The sequence below is a fragment of the Sander lucioperca genome, chromosome 15 (genome assembly GCF_008315115.2).
Source record: "Sander lucioperca isolate FBNREF2018 chromosome 15, SLUC_FBN_1.2, whole genome shotgun sequence".
NCBI classification, from domain to species: domain Eukaryota; kingdom Metazoa; phylum Chordata; class Actinopteri; order Perciformes; family Percidae; genus Sander; species Sander lucioperca.
In genome coordinates, this window is record NC_050187.1 from 28,648,222 (window position 1) to 28,671,342 (window position 23,121).

At 41.8% G+C, this 23,121-nt stretch overlaps 3 protein-coding genes across 5 annotated transcripts in view; 2 read left to right on the forward strand and 1 right to left on the reverse strand.

The window, feature by feature from the left end:
* The first annotated feature begins 2,827 nt into the window (after window positions 1-2,827).
* Window positions 2,828-5,379, forward strand: LOC116061793 (protein ALP1-like). The gene is made up of 3 exons (XM_031316153.2): window positions 2,828-3,221; window positions 3,337-3,452; window positions 3,636-5,379. The coding sequence occupies exons 1-3, from the start codon at window positions 2,879-2,881 to the stop codon at window positions 4,410-4,412; spliced, it is 1,236 nt and encodes a 411-aa protein (XP_031172013.1). The 5' UTR covers window positions 2,828-2,878; the 3' UTR covers window positions 4,413-5,379.
* Window positions 5,380-6,125: 746 nt separating this feature from the next.
* On the reverse strand, window positions 6,126-17,254 carry LOC116061796 (galectin-related protein). Of its 2 annotated transcripts, none has more exons than XM_031316156.2 (5): window positions 16,937-17,254; window positions 16,306-16,398; window positions 16,127-16,215; window positions 15,279-15,465; window positions 6,126-11,418 (listed from the first exon to the last, which is right to left on the reverse strand). In XM_031316156.2, exons 1-5 carry the CDS (start codon window positions 16,967-16,969, stop codon window positions 11,275-11,277), a joined length of 546 nt encoding a protein of 181 aa, XP_031172016.1. In that variant the 5' UTR covers window positions 16,970-17,254; the 3' UTR covers window positions 6,126-11,274. The 2 variants fall into 2 exon arrangements, with proteins under 2 accessions (XP_031172016.1, XP_031172017.1); XM_031316157.2 differs by having other exon boundaries at window positions 16,306-16,392; window positions 16,937-17,252.
* A 3,276-nt stretch (window positions 17,255-20,530) lies between these two features.
* abch1 (ATP-binding cassette, sub-family H, member 1) overlaps window positions 20,531-23,121 on the forward strand; it is a 29,894-nt gene continuing 27,303 nt past the window's right edge. The window contains exon 1 of one of the 2 annotated variants that reach the window (XM_031316150.2): window positions 20,531-20,825. In XM_031316150.2, the coding sequence (XP_031172010.1) occupies window positions 20,754-20,825 (72 nt within the window). In that variant the 5' untranslated portion in view covers window positions 20,531-20,753. Of the gene's footprint in view, window positions 20,826-21,144; window positions 21,364-23,121 lie in introns of those variants that run through there. The other variant, XM_031316151.2, reaches the window with a different exon arrangement.

Here is a 23,121-nt window from a genome sequence, read left to right on the forward strand (position 1 = left end):
ACAAATAATTCAAGACAACTAATTATTAATAAAAGAGTCAAACCTGCTTGGGCATTCTCAACAGTGGCGGCCTTCTTCCACGCGGGGCTGAACACAGGAAAAAAAGAGCTGTTTTGGAAGCTTCTTCCCGCCTGTCTTCCTTGTCCACTTGCGTCCCAGTTCCTGCCAGTGGTGTTTCAGGCTTCGAAACAGCGATCTGTCTGCTGGCTGGAGGGCGTGGGTGGTGTGGGGAGGATAGCTCACTACATGGATATTATTTTTCTTCATGAGCTCCAAGACTTCCAGATTGAAGACATGGCTGTAGTGGCCATCTAAGAGCAGGACATGGGGTCTTGGCCCCACTCCAGAAACAGCTGGGAGTTTATCCAGCCATTATCTGACACGCGGATAATTGCTTTTTCTGGTCGTTCCTCCAGCCACTCTGCCCTGAGCCTCTTTCCCTTAAAAATTACCATTGTGGGGGTGTAAGTCCCAACCGCATTGAACCCAGCCAGGACTGTTGTCGTTTCTCCTTTTTCCCCCCGATGTTACCTGGAAGCAGGACATGCCAGTCACCCCAACAACCTTTTTTAAGATGAAATGGTCCTGCAGTCCAGATTCATCGCAGTTCCACAGGTGAGATGGCATCTCCTGGATCTGTAGGCGGTGGTGGAGTGACGTGTAGATCTGAAACCATTGCTCAACTACTGTGAGACTCATCCCAGAGGCCCTTGCAGCTGAGAGTGATTCTGGCTTGCGGAGGCTCAGGTTTGGATTCCTTTTCATGAACCCCTCAAACCAGTAGTGATCGGCTTTTTGCTTTTCCGCAGAAAAACCAGGGATGCCATTAATTTTGGTGTACTGGAACGCAATACGCCGTATATCACTGCGTTCCAGGGGGAACTCCCTTTCAGCTAACATTTTAACAAGGCTAGCCAATTCACTCTCAGCCTGAGCTGAGAGCATGGGGCTCTTACCTGAGGCATGGCGGTAGCCACTCACCAGCCCTTCCCCTCGCCTTTGCAGTGTTGATTTTAGAATGTTATGATATCCCGACACATAGGCTACCCTTAAATCAATGTCTCTTTTCAGTGTCGTAGCTAATAGCTGAAATTGAACTAAACTTTGTATAGGCCTATGTATATAGCTATGTATGTATATACTTCTTCTACACCTTTACATATTCTGATTCAGCTCACCTTTATTAGCTTATGTTAGGCTACTCTCACTTAGTTATGTTCAGTATGTTATCTTTTGACACACCAACCCAACCGTCGGCAGAAAAGGCAGTCGGACTGATCACTCGGCTCCCATCTCCCTGAGTTGGTCAAAAAAGTTCTTCGGAAATATCGGTTTATGCTCGGAACACACACACCGAAGCGACGCCGACTTGAGCGTAGGCTACGTTCTACACGTGCCGAGACATAATACGTCTCCATAACAGCAGGCGGCGCTAATCTGTATTGTCGCCCAAAAAATGAAAACCGGACGGAACATCTCTCTAGACCACACAGAGCACGCTGTCGTTTTCATCAGAGAGTGTTGTTAGTCAAGAAGGGTCTGTCGGTACTGTCGGTACACGATCCGTTCTGCCTGCACGATCCGTTCTGCACATGCGCAAGATAATACTGTTTTACGTATCCATACGACCTGCACGATCTGTTCCACGCTAGCCTATGGCTAGCCTCCACCGGGAAGCTAACGTTAGTTTAGCTAACAGCTAATTCGGCTAACCGCTAGCTGACAGCTAGATTCAGTCTAAAATAACGTTAACTCAAACGTAATGGGAAAAGCAGGCTACAGCTAAATTAAGACTTCACAGTAATAACAATAAAGACAAGTATTGAGTGATTGTATTTTAAATGAGCACAAGTAAAGTAGAACTGACGTAACAGCTGTTATATATGTTAGGTGTTTGTTATATATGTCAACGTTTATTTTCAAGTTTTATTTTGAGGGTCTTTTAAAGTTATTACATGCTGTCTCAGCTAGCAGTTAGCCGAATTAGCTGTTAGCTAAACTAACGTTAGCTTGGCTGTCGACCGGAAGCGTGGAACAGATCGTGCAGTGTCGTAAATTCTCGTACAACCGCGCATGCGCTAACATTTTGCGCATGTGCAGAACGGATCGTGCAGGCAGAACGGATCGTGTACCGACAGGTACCATAGACTGTATATATTAATGGACAGAGCATGTGTGACGTCACCCATTGGTTTGTGGAGATTGTCGGTACACGATCCGTTCTGCACATGCGCAAGATAATACTGTTTTACCGAGGATACGACCTGCACGATCTGTTCCACGCTAGCCTATGGCTAGCCTCCACCGGGAAGCTAACGTTAGTTTAACTAACAGCTAATTCGGCTAACCGCTAGCTGACAGCTAGATTCAGTCTAATAAAATAACGTTAACTCAAACGTAATGGGAAAAGCAGGCTACAGCTAAATTAAGACTTCACAGTAATAACAATAAAGACAAGTATTGAGTGATTGTATTTTAAATGAGCACAAGTAAAGTAGAACTGACGTAACAGCTGTTATATATGTTAGGTGTTTGTTATATATGTCAACGTTTATTTTCAAGTTTTATTTTGAGGGTCTTTTAAAGTTATTACATGCTGTCTCAGCTAGCAGTTAGCCGAATTAGCTGTTAGCTAAACTAACGTTAGCTTGCCTGTGGAGGCTAACGGCAGACCGCTACAATCAGCTAGCGGTTAGCCGAATTAGCTGTTAGCTAAACTAACGTTAGCTTGACTGTCGACCGGAAGCGTGGAACAGATCGTGCAGTGTCGTAAATCGTCGTACAACCGCGCATGCACGAACATTTTGCGCATGTGCAGAACGGATGGTGTACTGACAGGGTCGTTGTTGTCATTACTCGCTGAACGGAAGGAAATACGATGGCTAGTAGTAATAAGAAGAAGATACTGGTGTTGTCAGCTCTCGGGCTTCTTCTTTTGGCAGAAGAAAGACGTCGCAGGCAAAAAATAAGGAGAAACCGCACTAAGTGGGTGAATTCCTGGATCTCACAGCGACAGACTCAGGGAGCTTTCCCGAATTTGTGTCGGGAACTGGATATGGACGAGCCAGGTGATTTCAAAAATTTCCCTCGGCTCTTTCCTGCCCAGTTCAACATGTTGGAGGAACTTGTCAGACCGATTATCCAGCGGTGCAACACCAATTACCGTGATTGTATATCTGTCGGTGCGCGTCTGACGGTCACACTGCGCTTCCTCGCAACAGGTAAGCTCTTTAATGGTTTTATTCTTTAAGTTTTTCGGTTCCTTTCTCGGAACCTGTAGCCTACAGGAGCTCTTCCGTATAATTAACAAAGTCAGGTTTTCATTTATATTTGCAGGGGAAAGCTTCAAGAGTCTTTCAATTCTGTTCCGAATGGGTGTCTCCACAATTCGGCAAATCGTTCCTGAAACCTGTGACGCCATCTACCAGGTCTTAAGAGAGAAATATCTGAAGGTATGCGTGATATATCTTGTGTCAACATCACTCATTGAGCTGTACAATACGATCTGCATGCTGTTGGTATCCTATTTTTGTTGCAAACATGCATGTTGTCGGTTTGTCTGACGCTACTGTTTTTCTAACCAGATAAACAGATCAGCATTTGGTATTCACTTTTGTTATGTTTCTTGTTTTCAGTGCCCAGACACAGCGCATGAGTGGCAGCAGGTATCCAGTGGATTCATGTCTCAGTGGGACTTCCCAAATTGCCTGGGTGCTCTGGATGGGAAACACGTAAACATTCGCCCCCCACCAGGGACTGGATCAATATACTACATGGCACTGGTCGACAGCTCGTACAGGTTTCTGTATGTGGATGTCGGCTGTAATGGAAGAATTTCTGATGGTGGAGGGTCTCGTGGATGCACGTTAGCAGATGCCCTGGTAAACAGAACCACCAACATCCCTGCCCCTGCACCACTTCCAGGCTCTGACCAGCTGTCTCCATACTGCATTGTGGCAGATAAGGCGTTTCCGTTGACAGACTACCTGCTGAAGCCATATGTAAACCGCAGACTCACTGTAGAGCAGCGCATCTTCAACTACAGGCTGTCACGAGCTCGGAGGGTTGTGGAAAATGCATTTGGGATCATGGCCAACCGCTTCCGTGTCTTGCTAACCACCATCAACATCCAAGACACTGTCAAAGTGGAGTACATTGTCCTGGCTTGTTGTGCTCTGCATAACTTTCTACGGAGTGAGAGCAGCGATGTATACATGGCAGACATTGTGGACCAGGAAGGACCAGATGGAGACATTATTGAAGGACGATGGAGGCAAGACCCTGTCCTACAACAAGCCCCCCTGCCAAAAAACAGCAATGCAACAGCAAGGGCCAAAGAGATCAGGGATCAACGATGTCATTATTTCATGACTGATAATGGTGCAGTGCCTTTTCAGTGGGGCAAGATATAGGACAGATTGTCTGTGTATAAAGGCGTTTCAATTGTGATTATTGAGAAGGATCAATAAAAATCATATCAATCATGATGGCCTCCTATATAAATATCACCACAAAGTCTACACACTAGCGTCAGATTTTGGAAACATAATGTATAGTTTTTGGTCAGGGGATAATGGAATGTGCAAAGTTTAATTATAATGTTCTCATAAATCTGCATTCATCAGTAGTCAGTATCAGGATCAGTTCAGAATGTTCCCCATAATATGTTAATGTGGTTTCTGTATGAAAGGTTACATGTGAATGGAGGACCAGACCATCAGTGTTCACTTCATGGAATTGAACACTGACTGGCTTTTATTCACATGCAATTTGAGCAGTTCATGGCCTATTATAGAAGACAATAATAGTGTGAAGTACCTTGGCATAGCTGTATTCACGTGTAGACTATGTTGAAATGGGGTGAAGGTGACTCACATTACATTGAGAGTAACAAGACATTGTTGCTGAACAATCCACATCATTGGTATTAATATTATAAGGACAGTGGGAAAAATACAGAGACATTCGCTTTTATTATCAGAAGTTAAATGTATAAAATGTATGAAATATAAAAGGGAAAAGCATAAATACAAATATTAAGAGGCATTTGTGTGTTTTTCCTGGTTGTGCTCCTCAAAAAAAATTAAATGCTGGTGCGTCACTGCCCCCTATAGGTTAAATATTGAATAGACCCTTCAAAAGAAAAAAGCCCAAGGCTTCATAAGCAAATCCAAAATAATTTCATCCACTTCCTAAAAGAAAATTAATCGTGATCTATTTGAATAACAGCAACAACATTAGCAACAGATCAGCCTACTTCTACTCAGGACACTTCATAAATGGACATCATGATTTAGTCATTCTCACATGTCATGTAGGTTTTAGCACTTTTTAGAAAGTCATTGTGTTGTTCCACTAATTATTAAAAGTCCTGTGGGGGAAAAAAAAGCTTGATTTAGATACTTTAGTGTCAGGGGTGTTCAAAGATTGAAATTGACACATGCCTTTGGTGTGGGAGACGCGGGTTCGATTCCCACTGCGATACATCAACCAATGTGTCCCTGAGCAAGACACTTAACCCCTAGTTGCTCCAGAGGCGTGCAACCTCTGACATATATATATATAGCAATTGTAAGTCGCTTTGGATAAAAGCATCAGCTAAATGACATGTAATGTAATGTAATGTAATGTAATGTAATGAATAAAAAAAAAAGTTTGAGCCTGACTGTCTTTAAATAAAATAGGCCTTTTTTTTTTTTTAATACTGAAGTTTTGAGTGTGGTTTGAACTCTACATGTGTATAAATAAAGTACAGGTTTTTTTTTTATTGCAGTGAAATTCATTGTCATTCTTGTGAAGTCTGTAATTTTTCAGTAGGCTAGTGTTGTGTACCTCAAATAAAACACCTGAATACATAATTACATCACTCATAATTTAAATTAGGAATATTCCTTGTAGTAAAATGCTTAAAGTTACTAACTATAAATATGTAAATACCTGAAATATGATGGGAGCAGCCGCCCACTTTCTTTGAGCCAACGTCAGCAATTCTCTGCAATTAGTGATGCATTTATTAAGTTAATTCCCTGAGTAAAAAAGTACACACACCTTGGTTTAACAAAGATGTAGCTACCGGTTTTATTTGTTGTCTGGGTGAATATTCAGACAGAGACACTGAGCCCAAGAACATTTCCAAGATGAGAAGTTTATTGGTTTACAAAGTAGCCGTTTTTACAAAAGCATGAGGAAAAGAAAAAACATCTAGAGGGGTCTAACAGAACGGTAGAATGTACGGTCTTCATCTAAATACTGGTCCAGTGCACTGTCTCAATGAGAACACAAAATCAGGGTCATCTCAGGATATTTCAGGGAAGAGCTCCTGTTTTTTTTGTTGTTTTTTTTTAAATATATGGAGCAGCTCTCTGTGGCAATCTGCTAGAAAGCTGTTTGATCGTCTGAAAAACAGCCGATCAAACAGCCAACTTCCAGAAGATGAAAGTCACAACAGCCAACACCTTGGTGATCCTCAGGTTTGGTACATCCCGGAAAACACACGAGTCAAAATGATGGTTAACCTTGTTTTGCAGTAAAAAGAAAAGAATTCTTTGATTCCAATACTCGTTTCACACACTTCCTTGTGTCACACAGGGAAGTACAATACTTAATATTTGACCTTAGTTACTATCATCATTATAAAAAAAACCTCAACTTTTCAAGATGCCTTCATATAAAGTACGTTACCAATACAGTAGGTATGACGTTACCACACAAAACCCTGCTGGTTACACTGTAATAAATAGAAATGATAACATGATTGTACAACCACACGATACATTAGCAACAGATCAGCCTACTTCTACTCAGGACACTTTATAAATGGACATCATGATTTAGTCATTCTCACATGTCATGTAGGTTTTAGCACTTTTTAGAAAGTCATTGTGTTATTCCACTAATTATTAAAAGTCCTGTGGGGGAAAAAAAGCTTGATTTAGATTCTTTAGTGTCAGGGGTGTTCAAAGATTGAAATTTGGTAGGTACTAAACTGGAGTCTTCATGAATACTAGGCTATAAAAAGGTAAACAGGCCAAAGCTAAAATCTGCCCACACCTGACACAGCAGATGAAAAAAAAAGAAAAGAAAGAAAAAGCATGCTTGACTGGAATGAAAACTGGCATTATAATACCTCAATCGTTCTGTATACAAATGCCAGGTACTAGCTTACATGCGCAACAAAAGGCTTTCTGCTTGTAACTCGGCTTGGTATTCCTCACGTAAAAACAAAGACTTTATAAATATGTACATCCAAAGTCCAAAAGCAGAGTAACATACAGACCTTCGGTCAAACAAACTTGTTTTACATCAGACGCCCTCCATTTTTAACATGAGGGTATGAAGGGTGGTCTATTTCATATATTAAAAACAGTATTTCCACTTAGGTAATTATCATCATATTACAATCAGGAAGAGAATAACATTCACTTTTTCAGTTGCAATTTTAAAGGGTTGAAGCACAATTAAATTAATAGCAGGAAAGGGGACTTGTATTTAACAATATCTTTCAAGAAGAAACCCATATGTTGAGGTTTTCTAAGCACATGTACCGAAAATAAATATTTTTTTTTTACTGGAATACTAAGCAGTTGTGAGTCCCTTATGTGGACACCAACACACTTCTTTTTAGAGTGCAACAGTACCACATAAGTATGTAGTACCATGCCAGCTTATCATGTACCTGCAGAAAAACCTAATGCACAGCTGGAAAACCCACAACAATCTATTAATGCAGTTTATCTGTGCTTTGTTGAGAAAAACACACTCCTAACTCAGCTCCCTGCAAACTCACACATGTATAAAATTGTGCACTCCCTGGTTTGAGCCCTTAAGTTCAGGAAGTCTTAAATTGTTCATCTCCTTCCCCCATAATTCCTAGCTGAGGAGCTAAAACTTAACCTTAACACACACATCTTTTTTTCCACATCCATACTGCTGAGTTATGGCCATTTTCTTTACATTGTGTATATTATTAACATGATTACAGGAAACTGTAGCGTTACAAATGGATGGTCACCAGTTAATAGAAAGAACCCAATAAACCGTATCCAAAAAACACACCCGGTCAACACAATTACACATTATTTGTACACATTTGTTCTGTTGTAATACTAGAGTAACGATGCATTGCACTGGCACGCCTCCTTTCAAACTGCACTTCTCACTGCCCTCTCATACCAAACTGCATTTAATTCCTATTTGTGTCTGAAAACAAACATCGCTTGCCAAGCGAAAAGGAGCAGCTGAGGAGGACCCTGTCTGACCAACCACGAGAAAACAAGTTCTGCTCCAGAGCAGCCGGTCTTTGAGCAGTTTATTACTACATGAAAGGAGCTAATAAATACTCAGTGCATGTAAGAAAAGCCTCTTTGTATTTTTGATGAACGCTGCACACAGCTGCAGCGCACTGTGCACAGACAGTAACAAGATGTCAAACAAAGAGGATTCCTTAAAGTTTGCTCAGAAATCTAAAAAGGAAGCATCGTTAGTGCGGGCAAAGGTGGAGTGCCCTGCAGGGAAGTCAGTGCAACTGTTGCGCACAGATGTCATGGCTTACTCCAAATTCACAGCAGCAAAAGGTGATGAAAGAAAATAGCTTGTTTAGATCAGATCTGAAGTGTACAAATGTCAAAATCTTAAATGGTACTTCTGTGCATCCTTAAGAAACAGTGTACTACGTTTTGCTTCTTCACTGTGTCGAGCTGCTCAAAAAGTGGATACGAACCGTGACGCAGCATTAAAAGCATGCATTAATTTTTCTGTTTGATATGAAGTACAACATCTGTCACACTAAGCTTTTCCAACCTGGTCCAAGCTCTTTCTAACTTTCTAATAAGTCACCCTTTAGGGGATTATGAAAGGGTTTAAATAATGCCTTTATTTATAGTTAATAAATATACAACTAATGTTTAACGGATCATATACTTATAAGTCATTAATAGGAACAAAGTTTGGGTTGACAGGTTAAAATATCCTTTTGGCTGATTCTCCTGCAGAATGACGCTCGCTTCGTCTTTTTTAGCTTTTTCATGCAGGTCACATTGACAAGATTTAATGCATTAATATAAAATGAGAACGCCAGGAACCCGTATCAATGATTCATCAACTTTTATAACTGCAGATCTGATGTTAATTAGATGGTTTACTAACTGGAATATTACCAAATACAACAGAAACCCAAAAGAAGGAATTTTTCACAACCTGGAAACCCAAAAGCTGTTGTTATCAATCGCTTATAACTGACTAACTAAAAAAAGCTATAGTTTAATTAATAAATTAATAATAAAGCCATAAGTTACATCTTATAAACCCTTTATTGGAAAGTGGGACCCAGAAATCTACGCAGTGAAATTCTTACCTAATTCTACTGTATGTGTAAAACTTTACAGATCATAGTGAATGCTGATAGTGGATGAGGTGTAAACAGAGCACCGTTAGACCTATATACTTACTGTAATACTCTTAATACTGTGAGTTTTGCTTTGCAGATACGTTTGTACTATTACTGTGTAGTTTTAACTTCCTTTCTGCCTCAGTGAAGAAAAAGTGGAATGGTTATAGAGACAAAACCATGTAGGACATTACAGTGTCTGTTAGACTTGTAAAAACCTGCTGGCTGCATTACACAAGGCTGTAAGTGCTTTATAACGTCTGTCTCAGTGTGGACAAAACAATGAAGTGGAATGATTCAGGAAACACGAGACATACTGTAGGACTGAAAATGGACTATAAACAGCACCAGCCATACCACCAAAAAACTGACAGTAAGTAATAATTTTGTGCATCACCATATCTTCTATGCTACTATAGGAACATGAATACTATACATTCAAAATACCACCAGGCTCTGATCCTGCTTCCAAAAAAAAAACCAAAAAAAAAAAAACAGCTGTTACAGTAAATGTGACTGAAGGTTTTAGTTTGAGTTTAGTTTTAACACCAGCACACTTTGACAGCACAGTTTCTTCTGAATATGTACTGAGAGTGTTTTATGAGAATTAGTTGCATATTGGTTTAGTGTACCATTCAGATGAGGTTTGCATTGAACACGTGTGTTCTGTGAGTGTGACAGCAGAGAGCAGAGTCCAAATTTCAAACCCATTTAAAATGTAATTTCTCCTCTCTCCTTGCCCACCAGAGTAAACAGTCATAACTCTACTTCCTGCTCAGCACACTGGACTTTCTATATACAGGAGAATGGCTGCAGTGATCGCTAAAACTACCAACACGCGCAGTGTACAGTACGGGACACTCCCTGCTATATCTTGTTATGATATAATCCTCATTTTGGGGGATTTAGGTCGGTGAGACTGCAGTGTGTTACCGTGACAACTGGGATAAGCCAAAGGGGGTGGGCGGGGGCAGAGGAGTGGCTACGGAGATGGAGATGCATCAGCGCAGAGAAAACAGGGTGTAATACTGCGCTCTATTGTGATCCGAAGATTGAGTTTTCGAAGATAACTGCAACAATAACTACAGCTGAGTAAAATCAATTCTAAAAAGCGTCAACAACCTGCAACATTACGCTTTACAACTGTTTTTATCTGATATGAAAATCATGTTTTAGCCCTTGTGGGAATAAGTCAAGGTTTAGATTGAATCGCTTAACACTGCTCAGGTCAGATACTGGAGGATTTTACAGCATATTTGTCACATGGGTTGGGTTAAAATCCTGGTAATATATGACCAGTGTCTCTTTTTAGCTTGATCAAGATGCATTTTCCAGTTTATCCAAAAGATTTTGGAATGTTTTTATAAGCCCACGAGTTGCAGAATTAAAACGTTCAAAATCAGTCCCCAAATTTTCATCCATAAGCAACAGTTTGCTTGCACATTTGCTGCTCAGAACCAGATATTGTTCCTGAGTAACCGGTTTCTATAACAACCAAGTTATTTTTTTCCATCCTTGAAAGCACTTCACACCTGCCTCTACGTTAGCATCCCTAAAAAGACTCAACATGAAAAAAAATGCGCTATTAATAAGCCACGAGTTCCCTGATGTGACAAAACTGTGGCTACAAAGAGAAAAACACATTCACCCTCAAAGCATCATCAGATCCTGGTTCAACAGAAAGGAATGGAAAGAAGTGAATGAAAATGTAGCAGAAGGACTCTAACTTGTCACCGCCGGAGCTTTTTTCCCCCCAGTTGTTATGCTGCTTCAGTGTTGCATGATGGGTTATGGATGATGACGTAACAGGCGCACATGTGTGTGTGGTCATCTGTGGTAAAGTCTTTGCTTCACACACACACGACTTGCAGAGCAGGAGGAGTGGGATGTTAACCGAGCTTGGTGATGTGTAGATCTCCTTGTATCCGTACTGTGTCGATAGAGGACAAAGATTTTACTTTGTGATAAAAGTCAAAGAGCTGGTGTCCGTCCACAAATATCCGGAACCTCTGGTGCTCGCAGTGGATCTCAATCTGCAGGGAGGGAAGAAAAACAAAAACAAAAACATGAAGGGAGAGACAGGAAAAAAGGAGGGAAAGAGTTAAGATTAAAGTGCCCATATTATGAAAAAAATAAATAAAAAAATAAAAAAATAAAAAAAATCACTTTTTCTGGGATTTGGGGTGTTATTTTGTGTCTCTGGTGCTTCCACACGCATACAAACTTTGAAAAAAAAAAAAAAAAACATCCATGCTGTTTAGAGTGAGATACGGTTTCTGAATGTGTCCTGCCTTCAGTCTCTGGGTGAGCTGTTCAAAATCTGCAGGGCTTTCTACGCAACTAGCTGAGACGAGGGGCCTAGGGGGCTAACCGTTAGCATGCTAGCTCGTTCTCAGTGGCAAAACACTGCTACAACACACAAATTCACCCTAATCTACAAAATAAAATTGTATAGAACTACTTACATGTCCCTGTTCTGCATGTATTCCACACAAAGTTGGAAGTTTGCCCTCATTTAGAAGAAGTCTCCCAGCTAATCCTGCCTTGTACAGGCCGAAGTTAGAGAAACAGCTAGCTAGCTCATGTAATCCTTACCTAGCTACTGCGCATGTGCGACTGACAAAGATGTTACAGAAGTTGAGCGGTCTCACTCTGTAGCTAAAACAGACCTGACACAGGGTGAAAAGAGGAGCTGCAGCAATGTGCAGTACAACAAAAATATGGTGTTTTTTGAAAATTAAACCATGTAAACCTATTCTGATACAATCTCAAATTACAATTATGAACCTGAAAATGGAGCATAATATGGCCACTTTAAGCAAAGTCATTTACAAATTATAATCAATCCATAAAGAAGCAATGACAATAGCACTGGAGCATCAAACTGCAATAAAGGCAGATGAATACGGAAGGAATAGTTTGACAACTTTGGGAAATTGGCTCATTTGCTTTCTGGTGGAGAGTGAGAGGAGTAATGTACCGTAAATATGATATAGCTACAGCCAGGACATGTTAGCTTAGCACTAGAGCTGCAACAATAAGTCGATGAGGTGTTTTCAACAGCTCTCTGCTACGGTTAAAAGATCATTGTCTGTGTAGAACTGAGTTATAACTTTCACATTGCACAACATGTCAGGGTTGTTTTTTTTCCCCTTTGCCAATATAAAACTGTTTTAAAAAGGCATACTATGCAACTTTTCCCTCTTCGGTTCCCATACAGGTTGTCTCATACAGCCACGCAAGCTGTAGTTCCAATGAGACAACCTGTTGGGGGACCGAAGAGGGAAAGTTACATAGTATGCCTTTAAAAAGTGCAGCTTTCACTAAATACTGAAGCATTTACTGAACACATATTTTTATGGGTTTAATGTAAAGGGTGTTCACCAGCCATCTGGTAATCCTGCTTGTAGAGTCCAAAATGTTTAACAAGAGCAAATCACAACCTGGACTGATGCTTAATATCCGCTGTTTTTGTAATGTGTTTTAACTTGTACCAAACCATCAAAACGCTGTCTAACTAATAAGCTAAAAGTGAGTCCTTGCCACTTTTGCTTACAGGTACCGGCTTTGCTTGCAGCTGAACCTCAACAAACCTCCGTACGGTTTGGACCAAAGAAAACTAACTTTGCCAGAGTGATCGGACTTCCCGAGGCAGATTGTTCCGATGAACTAAGTAACAGAAACCAGTCGTCCTCCTCTGCAACCTCACATCATGTGTCTGTCCACATGCCTCTGACATCTGTATGACAGCCTTAATCTCCAGCCTCCAGCTGTTGACAGAGTCATGACTGTGCTGACCTGCTTGGTCACTCTCCGACCACAAACAAAAGATACTTTGTCAGAGAGCTGACTTTACATAACCAGGCAGGGGATCAACGTCGTTGTTTTGTCTTTGAAAGAAATGTAGGACTGAACCTTCTGTCCTCCAGTAGAATTATCTTGTAAAAAGATGGTAAGTTCACACGTCATCATATATTTTTAGGCGAGCACCAGATGGGTTATTCCTGTGTATATTCAGAATTATTAGAGCGGACAAGTCCTCAGGTCTTATGGGAATTACTCATCATGCACATGTGCTGCTGGTTGCTGCTCAACCCCCCCAACATCATCCAACACACAAACAGCTGATGCTGCCCCCCCTTTTGCAGTAGACACCACCACACCGGATACAGCCTGTATTTACAGTAGATAGATACTGTATCTACATAGCATGGAAAACATTTCCTGTTTGTCTCTTATTTCTTTACTGCAAGGCAACTGCAAGATGCGATTATCTCTCTTACAGTGGATTGCTTGTAATGCTCACGACAGGATTTTAAAAGAAATATTCCAACCAAAAACACATCACACAACAACCAACAAGAAAAGGAAATACTAAATTGGTCTCTCAAAAAACTGTTGTATGCTGAATTGTATACGTTTGAGCATTCTTACTTGGAAGAAAAAAAAAAAAGCATCTTAAGTATCATAAATTGTATTGTGTAACATCATCTGAAAACCAACAATCTGAGAATCTACTTCACAGAGATTGGCGGCAGGTGCCCGGACGTTTCGAAAGCAAGCCAGGTTTCAACTTCTCTTTCAAGCTCTCTCTTTTTTTCTTCTTCACAAAACCACTACCGTCCCTTTTTGCATGCGCACACAAGTGCACCGCTATGATCGACTTCGAGGAAAGACTTCCAAGAAGTCTGCGTGCTATCCAAATTTGAATGATTATCACGACTCAACCTGCTTTGTTTACATTCTTGCACTGACTCTTTACACTGTTTTGCACTTGTTTTGTCTTGGCACCTTATGTTGACCGCCTTGTTTGCACTGCTTAAATCTATCACAATTGGCCCCGAAACAGCTATGAAAACACTTGGCCTTCTGACGTGGTTGGACAACATATTGTATGAGCATTCAAGCATACTCAAGCATTCATTCACACTAGATCAGGCGGTCCAGCGATTTGCCACAGAATTTTGTGGCAATGGGAGTGTCACTGGCAATGGGAGTGTCACAATAATTGTTTACTGTCAGATCTTTTATAGATGTCTGCATTTCCGACCGTACATGAAGGCAGCTTCATTTCATGGAGAAAGAAAAAAGGAGAGACTGTGTTGTAGCTTGTTGCAGGAAACAGTCAGCTGTTACACAAACTGCGTTTCGTTTTTTACCTTCATAGTGTTTTAAAACTTTCTTGTGGCAGCGACAGAGACGTCTCCTGTTTATTGTACAGGACTTTCACACCGCCTCAAAATGGACTGTTAAGTCTGATCGCTGCTTACATGATTGGCCACCGCAGCATGACGTCAGGTTGCGTTTCTCCAAAAGTTGAATCTGTCTCAACTTTTCGCCACAGGTTGCTCTGTTTTTTTTCTGCTCCCCCCCTGAGGCCCCCACCTCCACAGGCTAAACACACTACCTCCATTCAAAATGAATGGGAAGACTTGCGTTTTCCCCAGACCGCCTGGCGACCAGCTGATCGTATGTGAACGCAGCCTAAAGTACTTCAGGGTGGTTTTCCCCATTTAAACTTATTTTATCCAATGTGAATCTGGTTAAGATAATATGGTTTCACTGGGGGTTTATTGACATCTTGTCTGATTGGCTGTCCACTTAAGCTTTATGGACTTTTGTTGTAAGTCTGTGGAGCCAAATCACAACAATACAATTATAAAAATAATGGTCCAAAGGAAAAAGAAAAAAAATTACCTTAACTGTAACTATGATAATGAAGAACAGATGTGAATAAGATCAAAGGAGAAGGACGCTGGAGGCAAAGAGAGCATCGCACAATCTTCATAGAAACGTGTACAACAAGAGCCAACAACCTGAGCTTACTTGCAAACAGGGAGCACCAGAACCATCTGGCATGTGAATTTAACATGAATACTAAAAGGATCTTTACCCTAAAAGGCTGATCGGGGATGAAGGGAAAGTAGTCGGTGGACACTTCCTCCTGTGTCCACTTCCCAGAGATGCAGGCGCAGCGCAGGAACTGGCGGTCAGCGAAGCGTGCGGTGAGTTTCAGGGCCACGTCATGCAGAGTCTCCTCCTTCTCCGAGTCACGGCCGCAGGTTAAGCTCACGTCAAAGCTGAGGGAGGAAGGGAAGCAGGGGAGTCAGACAGGCAGCATATGAATAATCTGGGATAAGTCAAATGCATAATTCTGCTGCTGCTGTGTGAGGGGAAAAACTATTGTGTGTTAATTATGTATAATCCCTGCTGCTAGTTTTGGTTTACCCCCCTCCCTCCCTCCCTTCCCTGCAGCTGTGCTGTTTACACACAACCTTCTTTGTGTGAGTGTGTAGACATGATTACAGTAACAAACTTGCTGAGATACAACAAAGGACATCTGTTTTTGGAGCAACTCTGTCAGCCAGGACATTCACATGAACTTTGCCATAAAAACTGTGCCCACAGGGACAGCAGCCTCTGAACATGATGAGGTCATGGGGAGGCTTCTTCCAAGTTTCCATGCAGGGTAAGAACACACCCAAACAAGTCTGCCTCACTTGGTCTTTTACCCATTTCCCCCCTGTTTTCTCCCTGCTGGTTGGGGAACGCCCTGTCTCTGCATACTTAAGAAGCCATCATTCTCTCTGGCTGCCCACACGCAGTGTGTCCTGGAGTGGCTCTGCAAGTATGACTGGCTTAAGAACAAAAAGCCTATCTCTAAAAATCACTCTGGATGACGTGGTGAGATAAAGCTAGGCTCCAGCTAAGATGTGCATGCATTTTTAAGTGTTATCTTACCTGTCTGGCTCCAATTCGACAATGCCCATCACTATAATCTTCTTCCCCGGCCGCATGCCCCCACGGATTCGCCCGCTGAATGGCACAGTCTATGCAAAGCAAATAGAATTTTATTAAGCGCAGCCCGGAGCAAACATCAAACAATGACACACAGGAGACCGTTAATGCATCTTTCATACCAGCAGATGAGATAAATCCTCCTTGTCAGGTGAGATGAGGCCGGCGGGGTTCTCCAGCGAGTCGTTCAGATAGTCATTTTCCACGTTCTTCAACAACAGTGACAAATGACACAAGATGTAAAACGGTCATGTATTCTCGTCTATCAGGTAGGATATAAACGGGCCTGGCTCAGGTTAAACACCCAGCATGAGGCTGCAGGCCTGTTTGATGCTAAATACACCCAGTGTGGCCTTGCATGCGGCTTTTCCCAACAATGACGAGTTGGCAGCAGCAGACCTGTCACGTTGGTATCGGGGATCCTGCCGTGTGCCATTTGAGATTTAAAAATTAGCATCATAAAACTGCAAATTGAACCCATTTCACACTGCGGTAGCCCAAATGAGCACCGGTTGAGCGTCCAAGGTGAGCACACACCGCCAATAGCCTACATTTCACCGCGAACATATTGGATGTCCTCCCCGGCCACAGACGAAAGAGGAGTCGCCTTGCGCTGTGAATAATCTGCGCACGGCGCTCCGCATTTACAATAAGCCCCGGATAATCGGCATTACATCGCAGTACAGCGTTATGCACAGAAAATAAATGCCCACACATCCCTCCCCGGTGCCCTTAAAGCCCCAAAATACTCACTATCCCGTCCTTTTCAGCTGCCTGCACCGCCATCTTGAGCAGAATAGCATAGGATGCTTATTATGGGAGCAGAGGCAGCCTGCCTGTGGTGTGTCAGCGTCGTGGCACTGACTCAGGAGGATATTCCTGTTCCTGCTCCTATTCCTGGGTCTCACAGAGAGCACAGTCACCTAGCAGGACATCCCTCCGCTCCACTGTCTCTCGGAAATGGGTGGATATCTGCTGACGTATGCTTTATAATAATTACGGACTAAAAGCTTAATCCCCGTCTGTTGGGAGAAGGCTAATCACACCGATTTTACTCAACCCTTCACCCAATTAGGCAATGCGCTCTTTGGACTCTATTAGGTTTTTTATTTCTGGTTTCGAACAACTCTAGGTCTAGAGTGTGGTCTAGACCTACTCTATCTGTAAAGTGTCTCGAAGTAACTCCTGTTATGATTTGATACTATAAATAAAATTGAATTAAATTGTACAATAAGTTGTTAGTGTATGAGCGCTAGACAGTTGCACTCGCGTGCCCTGTATTCATTAAAATGCAACACGGTGGTGCTCGTGCTCTGGCCTAATTGGCCAAAGTGCAATAAAGTCACACTCAATACTTCTGATTGATTCAACCTCTCCTCTGAGGCTACATATAGCTATAAATAGACCAGTATATGCTCAGCTGTAAGCCTGGAACATTAATTGCTTTTCATTGAATAAAGTGGACATTTACATTGTCTCCACCCCCCTCTCTGTCCATTCCTGTGCATGCAAACATTTCCCACTCTCTCTGATTGTGTTTGTCTTTCTCTTGGTTCATTCTGCCTCTCTGTGGACATGTAAAGGCATTACAACCCGAAACAACATGTCAAAGTCCTTTTCCATACTTATGCTACTGTAGTTGATGCATCAGTCAATTAAAAGCAGTTTATATCAGGGATTTAGCCTAATACTTTAAATTGCATTACACAGTCCCATTAGAAAATTCTATCTTATTTATCTCTTAAAGTTTGACATCATTGTCATGTGAGGTTGTTTTTTTTTCTTTACCCAAAGTGCTTTGAAGCAGGAAAACGTACATTTGTAGCATGTGCAAATGTACGGTAGCACAGTGGATAAAGCGCACCTCATGGCAGCAGTAGTATCATGCTTTATACTCAAACAGCTAAAAAATGAATGTTTAAATGTGCAAATTTGAGCACCAAAACAGTCTGGAGCAGCGCTTTGGAGCAGGTGGGAGTTTTGGGTCTTGCTTAAAGGCAGAGACCTCCATAAGATTTTACTTTTATTTATACCACCTATCAGGTTCTCAAATAAACCCCACCCAGAATTGTCTTTATAATAAAGCATTGGATTTAAATCCCCTTTCACATAACCCACAGACACTTCACATGAAGAAAACAAGCAATAAAAAAACTAAATCAATGAAGAGCTTAAAGGTCCCATGACATGGTGCTCTTTGGATGCTTTTATATAGGCCTTAGTGGTCCCCTAATACTGTATCTGAAGTCTCTTCCCCGAAATTCAGCCTTGGTGCAGAATTACAGCCACTAGAGCCAGTCCCACAATGAGCTTTCCTTAGGATGTGCCATTTCTGTGTCTGTAGCTATTGAGGAGGAGAGAGGGGGGGCAAGGTGGAGGGTGGAGGTGTGGCCTTGACCAACTGCCACTTTGCTCGTTTGAAAGCCATGATGTCTCTCTCTCTTCGGTGGGCCAAATTCGCTATGCGATCAAAGCAGAGAAAGGGGAGGTAACCTTGCTCCTTATGACATCATAAGGAGAAGATTCCAGATCGGCCCATCTGAGCTTTCATTTTCTCAAAGGCAGAGCAGGATACCCAGGGCTCGGTTTACACCTATCGCCATTTCTAGCCACTGGGGGACCATAGACAGGCTGGGGGAAATCATATTAATGTTAAAAAACCTCATAAAGTGAAAATAACTCTTAGAGATTTAAAAACCTTTTTCACCAGCAGTGAGAACCTTTTTCTTCATCAAAAAGATGACAAGAACACAGATGTGCAGCACAGTATACAATGACTCCAAAGCAGTTAAAAAAACAGTGAACAGTCATGTTCTATCACACAAATGTTCCCAAATGATAAACATCCCAACTATATCCTACTTCTCTTTGACTTCATTACTGTTAAGGAAAAACTCAGGAGCAGCACAACTCATTTCACATACGTGAAGAAGGTTCGGGAGACTTACAGTATGACTTACACAGAAGCATTTAATGAACACTCAATTGAGGAGACAACAGTACAGTTTAACCACGATGTGGTATTGTGCAGTGTCGTCCCAACTCTCTGAAGTTCCTGCCTTCCTGAAGGTGTATTTCAGTTACGTTCAGCTGAATCTCTAAGGTAAACAAAGATATTGCAGGCGTCTAAACACAGATGCTGAAGCCTAGTTCAGCCTTTCTCTCTCTCTGGGAAGTATGCTGAAGTGTGGCAGGCCCACCTACCTCCAAAAGGAGACAGTCCTGAGGCAAAACATTCCCTTATCATGCAGCTGCCTAGATTCCCTGAATCTGTAGAGAGACAAACGTAATTATACAAGAACAGGTTTGGTTATTAGAGACTGGCCGAATATTCTCGTCCCCTGACCTGTGACCTATGAATGACTTGATGTTGTATGAGCTTTCCCTTAGTCTCATCATACCACAACATAGTGTTTCCGGAAATTCCACCACAATTACAGCAGGAGACACCACGGATGCCTGTTTGTCCTGATTATTTCCAAAAACACATAAAAAGACTTTGGCTATTTGTATTCCTACACTTCAGCATTTTAAAGCAGTGTTGTTGTTTTTTTTTAAATTTTACTATAAAAGTGTTTCCTATCACACCCCCAGTCGTCCAAAGAGGGGGGATTGCGGGGTCCTCTTTGTATTTTCTCTCTTGAGGTTTCTTACCTTTTTAAGACTTAAGAAAGTCTCTTGTTTTTGTGCTTCCATCTTGTGGTTTCTTTCAGAACTACAGCACAATTTCAAACCATATTTTGAAAATGCTTTCCACTGAAATAGACATAAATCTTCTTTGCAGAGTCTTGATGAAAAAAGAAATTTCAAACATGCCTGGGATGGAAGGCTGGGACATTTTTACTTCTTTCAAGATGAACCAGCCTGATACATCTTCCCATCTTGAGAAAGTAAAGGAGAAATGCCACCCAGCAAGACCTCTGGCGACAGACACATAATACTGAAGGTGAGATGACTGCACAGCAGGTTGGTTACACTACAAAAAATATCAATCAAATCAATTATTTGGTGCTATTTTAGCATAGCATAATAGCAAATTAAGATAATTTCATTTGTTTCCGGATTTCACTTCCTTGATTTGTTTTCTTATATTATAATATATTTCTCTAATAAAAAGTCAGAATGAAACGGACAAAGGCAGATTACTTCACAAAACATAAAAAAATTACACAAATTTGATAAATTAATTATTTGAATTAAAGAAAAATAGGATGCTTATAACCTCGTCACTGCATATTACATTTAATATCAATGATATTTTTTTTTACAGTGGAGCATCATCAGCCCCTATAGCAGGTTAGTGCATGTGGTCAGCTGTGCATACACTATGGCGCATACAGTAAATGTAAAAAAAAAAGATCGTGAACAGATCAGAAAATACTTCCAAATCCAGTATTTTCTAAGCCAGTATTGCTCTTGACAGTCAGTGTTTAAAACAGAGAGAACAGATTATACGACTTCAGTATAAAAAGTCCCACAGCGCATCCATCCCTCTCTCTCCCTCCTTCTCTCGCTGCCTCTCCTCGCAGAGACCCAGCCTCCTGTCCGGTCCGCCATCCTCCCTGCTGCCATGGCCGCGCAGGCTGCCGGTCGTGATGCTGCACCGGCCGGACCTGCAGTCTGCACCGAGATGGAGGAACGGGTAAGATGCGTTTTGATAATACAGAATGCTCTCTTTGTGAAAACGTTCAGGACTGAGACCGTCCCTTGACATCGGGCCTATCCAGGCAGTCCCTGACACGCTGCTGCAGCAAGATGGAGAGAACCCCTTCAGGATGCACACCGCCGCAGTAGCCGGAACGATGTCTGTTCATTGGTTTTGGCACAATATTCAGCAAGGTTATTAGTGTAGAGGAAGGGAGAATGAGCTTTATCGTGTAAGCAATAAAGAGAGAGGGAGAGCAGTCGCCGCACTGCTGCTGCAGCGCATGTGTGACGCGCTGATGTGATGTCAAAGGGAGAAGTGAAAGTGCAGCAGCTGGTTGCTCGGTCGGTGCATGTAGGCTTCCGGGGGGCATGTATAATTATAATTAGTCGGACAGTGGCCATGCATTAACAGTTTGGGTCTCACTCGCCTTGTTTGCTGCTGAATCCGGAGAGGTTTGAGCGCGCCTGTCAAACCGGGTTTCTTCCACTTGGCGGCGACGCAAGCTGTCGCTGACAACAACTTGGCAGGAAAGGTAGGATTTTTTTCCTGATCAACAGAGCAGAACTGAGCATGCATGAAAAAAGAGGCTTTGTTGTGCTGAGGCCATTATCAGAGGAAAGTGTTCACCAAGAGAGAGGCCCAGTGTGTGTGTGTGTGTGTGTGTGTGTGTGTGTGTGTGTGTGTGTGTGTGTGTGTGTGTGTTTTCTGTTATTAAGGGCCTGTTCATCAATAGGAAGAGTGGGACTGCACTCTTTATGGTATTGATTCCCTCACAATTTTGGATTAGATTATCAAGCACTTAAAATGTCAATATCACCAGTTGCCAGAGCCCAAAATGACGTGTTTATCTGCGTTAATTTAGAATTACAGCCAATAAATCCCAAAGTATTCATTCTATCAAAGGAAATTGTGAAGATCACGTGCACCTGACAACTTGTGAGTCCGTAACCATCAAATAGCCTATTTAATGTTTTTGTGCAAAATGGCTTTGTGGTAATGGTAAAGTCACCTGTAACAGACTGTGGAGTGTGTGTGTGTGTGTGTGTGTGTGTGTGTGTGTGTGTGTGTGTGTGCGTGCGTGCGTGTGTGTGTGTGTGCGTGTGTGTGTGTATGTGTGTGTGTGTGTATGTGTGTGTGTGTGTGTGTGTGTGTGTGTGTTCTTCACCTCCTGGACTGAGAGAGCTGAACTGAACCTGTTGTTCCAGTTTAGCATTTACCGGGCTGTAATGTTTTTGTTTAGTCGTCTTCAGGCTGTAGACTCACTCATCAGCTGTTCTTCATCCTTTCCACTTCTCCCCATTTTTGCCAGCATTTTCTCTCAGGGTGAGTGTTTGCTTAGATTGCTGCTTTATCTTCCATTAAGTTGACATTTACTGTCGGTGTAGTTGACTTTATCTTACTTAACTTACAAGCTTTATCTCAGAAATGGATCTTAACTAGGTTTGAAATCAGATTGTCATCTAAAAATGATCACAACCTCCAGCAGCCACATGCTAATTCATCATTTCTTACAGAAGAAGCATGCGATCTGACTATTTGTATATTTTGCAGATGTAGGCTATAGTGCCAAAGGTGAGGCCAACCAAATGCGTCAGTTATGCAATGCAAGCCCCCTAATCTCCTCACTGGAAAATGAGAGATGCTGGATTAAAGGAGGGAGTTAGTTGGAGGCTGGGGGAAACCCGTGAAAGAAGGCTGTTATTAGAGATTACTGGGCAAAGGATTGTTTTACGACCCAAATACTTTGTCTGCTGAAGCTTGACAAGATGCAAAGAGACCACTAGGAATATCAGAGTAAGAGAGAATTGTTTCAGTATGTTGTTGTGCCAGAATTGAGATTCATCTTGGACTTTTGGGTTAAAGGGGAAACTGGTTTCTCTTCCCTAATCTGGTTTCCTCCCTCAGTGATTTGGTGACTGGCTTACTTGTAAAGATTGGTTTCCATTTTCTTTCAGCTACTTGGCAGTAATGCCTTTTTAAACCACCATGACTCAGACTGAGGGGGCTACAAACTTCTGCACAGGAGTAAAACTTAGTCAGGAGGCAAATGTTGTTGAATTGTAGTTCAATTTATTGTTTCTCAGAAAGATTTTCATCAGAATTTGCAGTGCCAAGCAAGTTTCCTCACTGTTCTTGAAGTGTTTGCTGATGTGTTCTCACCATCTATCTGACAAAGTGTTATACTGCTTAAAGGGTTTTGGGGATGATCACAGCAACCTCTTGTTATAGTTGTTTACATTATTGTCTGAGAGATTGTTTAATCGAGGATTTGTACATTTTCAAAGTTAAT

What these genes read in the sequence shown, in the direction of transcription:
- LOC116061793 (XM_031316153.2), top strand. Translation starts at nt 2,879, where the DNA reads ATGGCTAGTAGTAATAAGAAGAAGATACTGGTGTTGTCAGCTCTCGGG. An exon ending in ACTGCGCTTCCTCGCAACAG is followed by an intron (nt 3,222 to 3,336) that starts GTAAGCTCTTTA and finishes TTATATTTGCAG; the next exon opens with GGGAAAGCTTCAAGAGTCTT. An exon ending in TAAGAGAGAAATATCTGAAG is followed by an intron (nt 3,453 to 3,635) that starts GTATGCGTGATA and finishes TCTTGTTTTCAG; the next exon opens with TGCCCAGACACAGCGCATGA.
- LOC116061796 (XM_031316156.2), bottom strand. Translation starts at nt 16,969, where the DNA reads ATGGCGGTGCAGGCAGCTGAAAAGGACGGGATA. An exon ending in CAGCTGAAAAGGACGGGATA is followed by an intron (nt 16,399 to 16,936) that starts GTGAGTATTTTG and finishes TTGTCACTGTTG; the next exon opens with TTGAAGAACGTGGAAAATGA. An exon ending in AGGATTTATCTCATCTGCTG is followed by an intron (nt 16,216 to 16,305) that starts GTATGAAAGATG and finishes TGCTTTGCATAG; the next exon opens with ACTGTGCCATTCAGCGGGCG.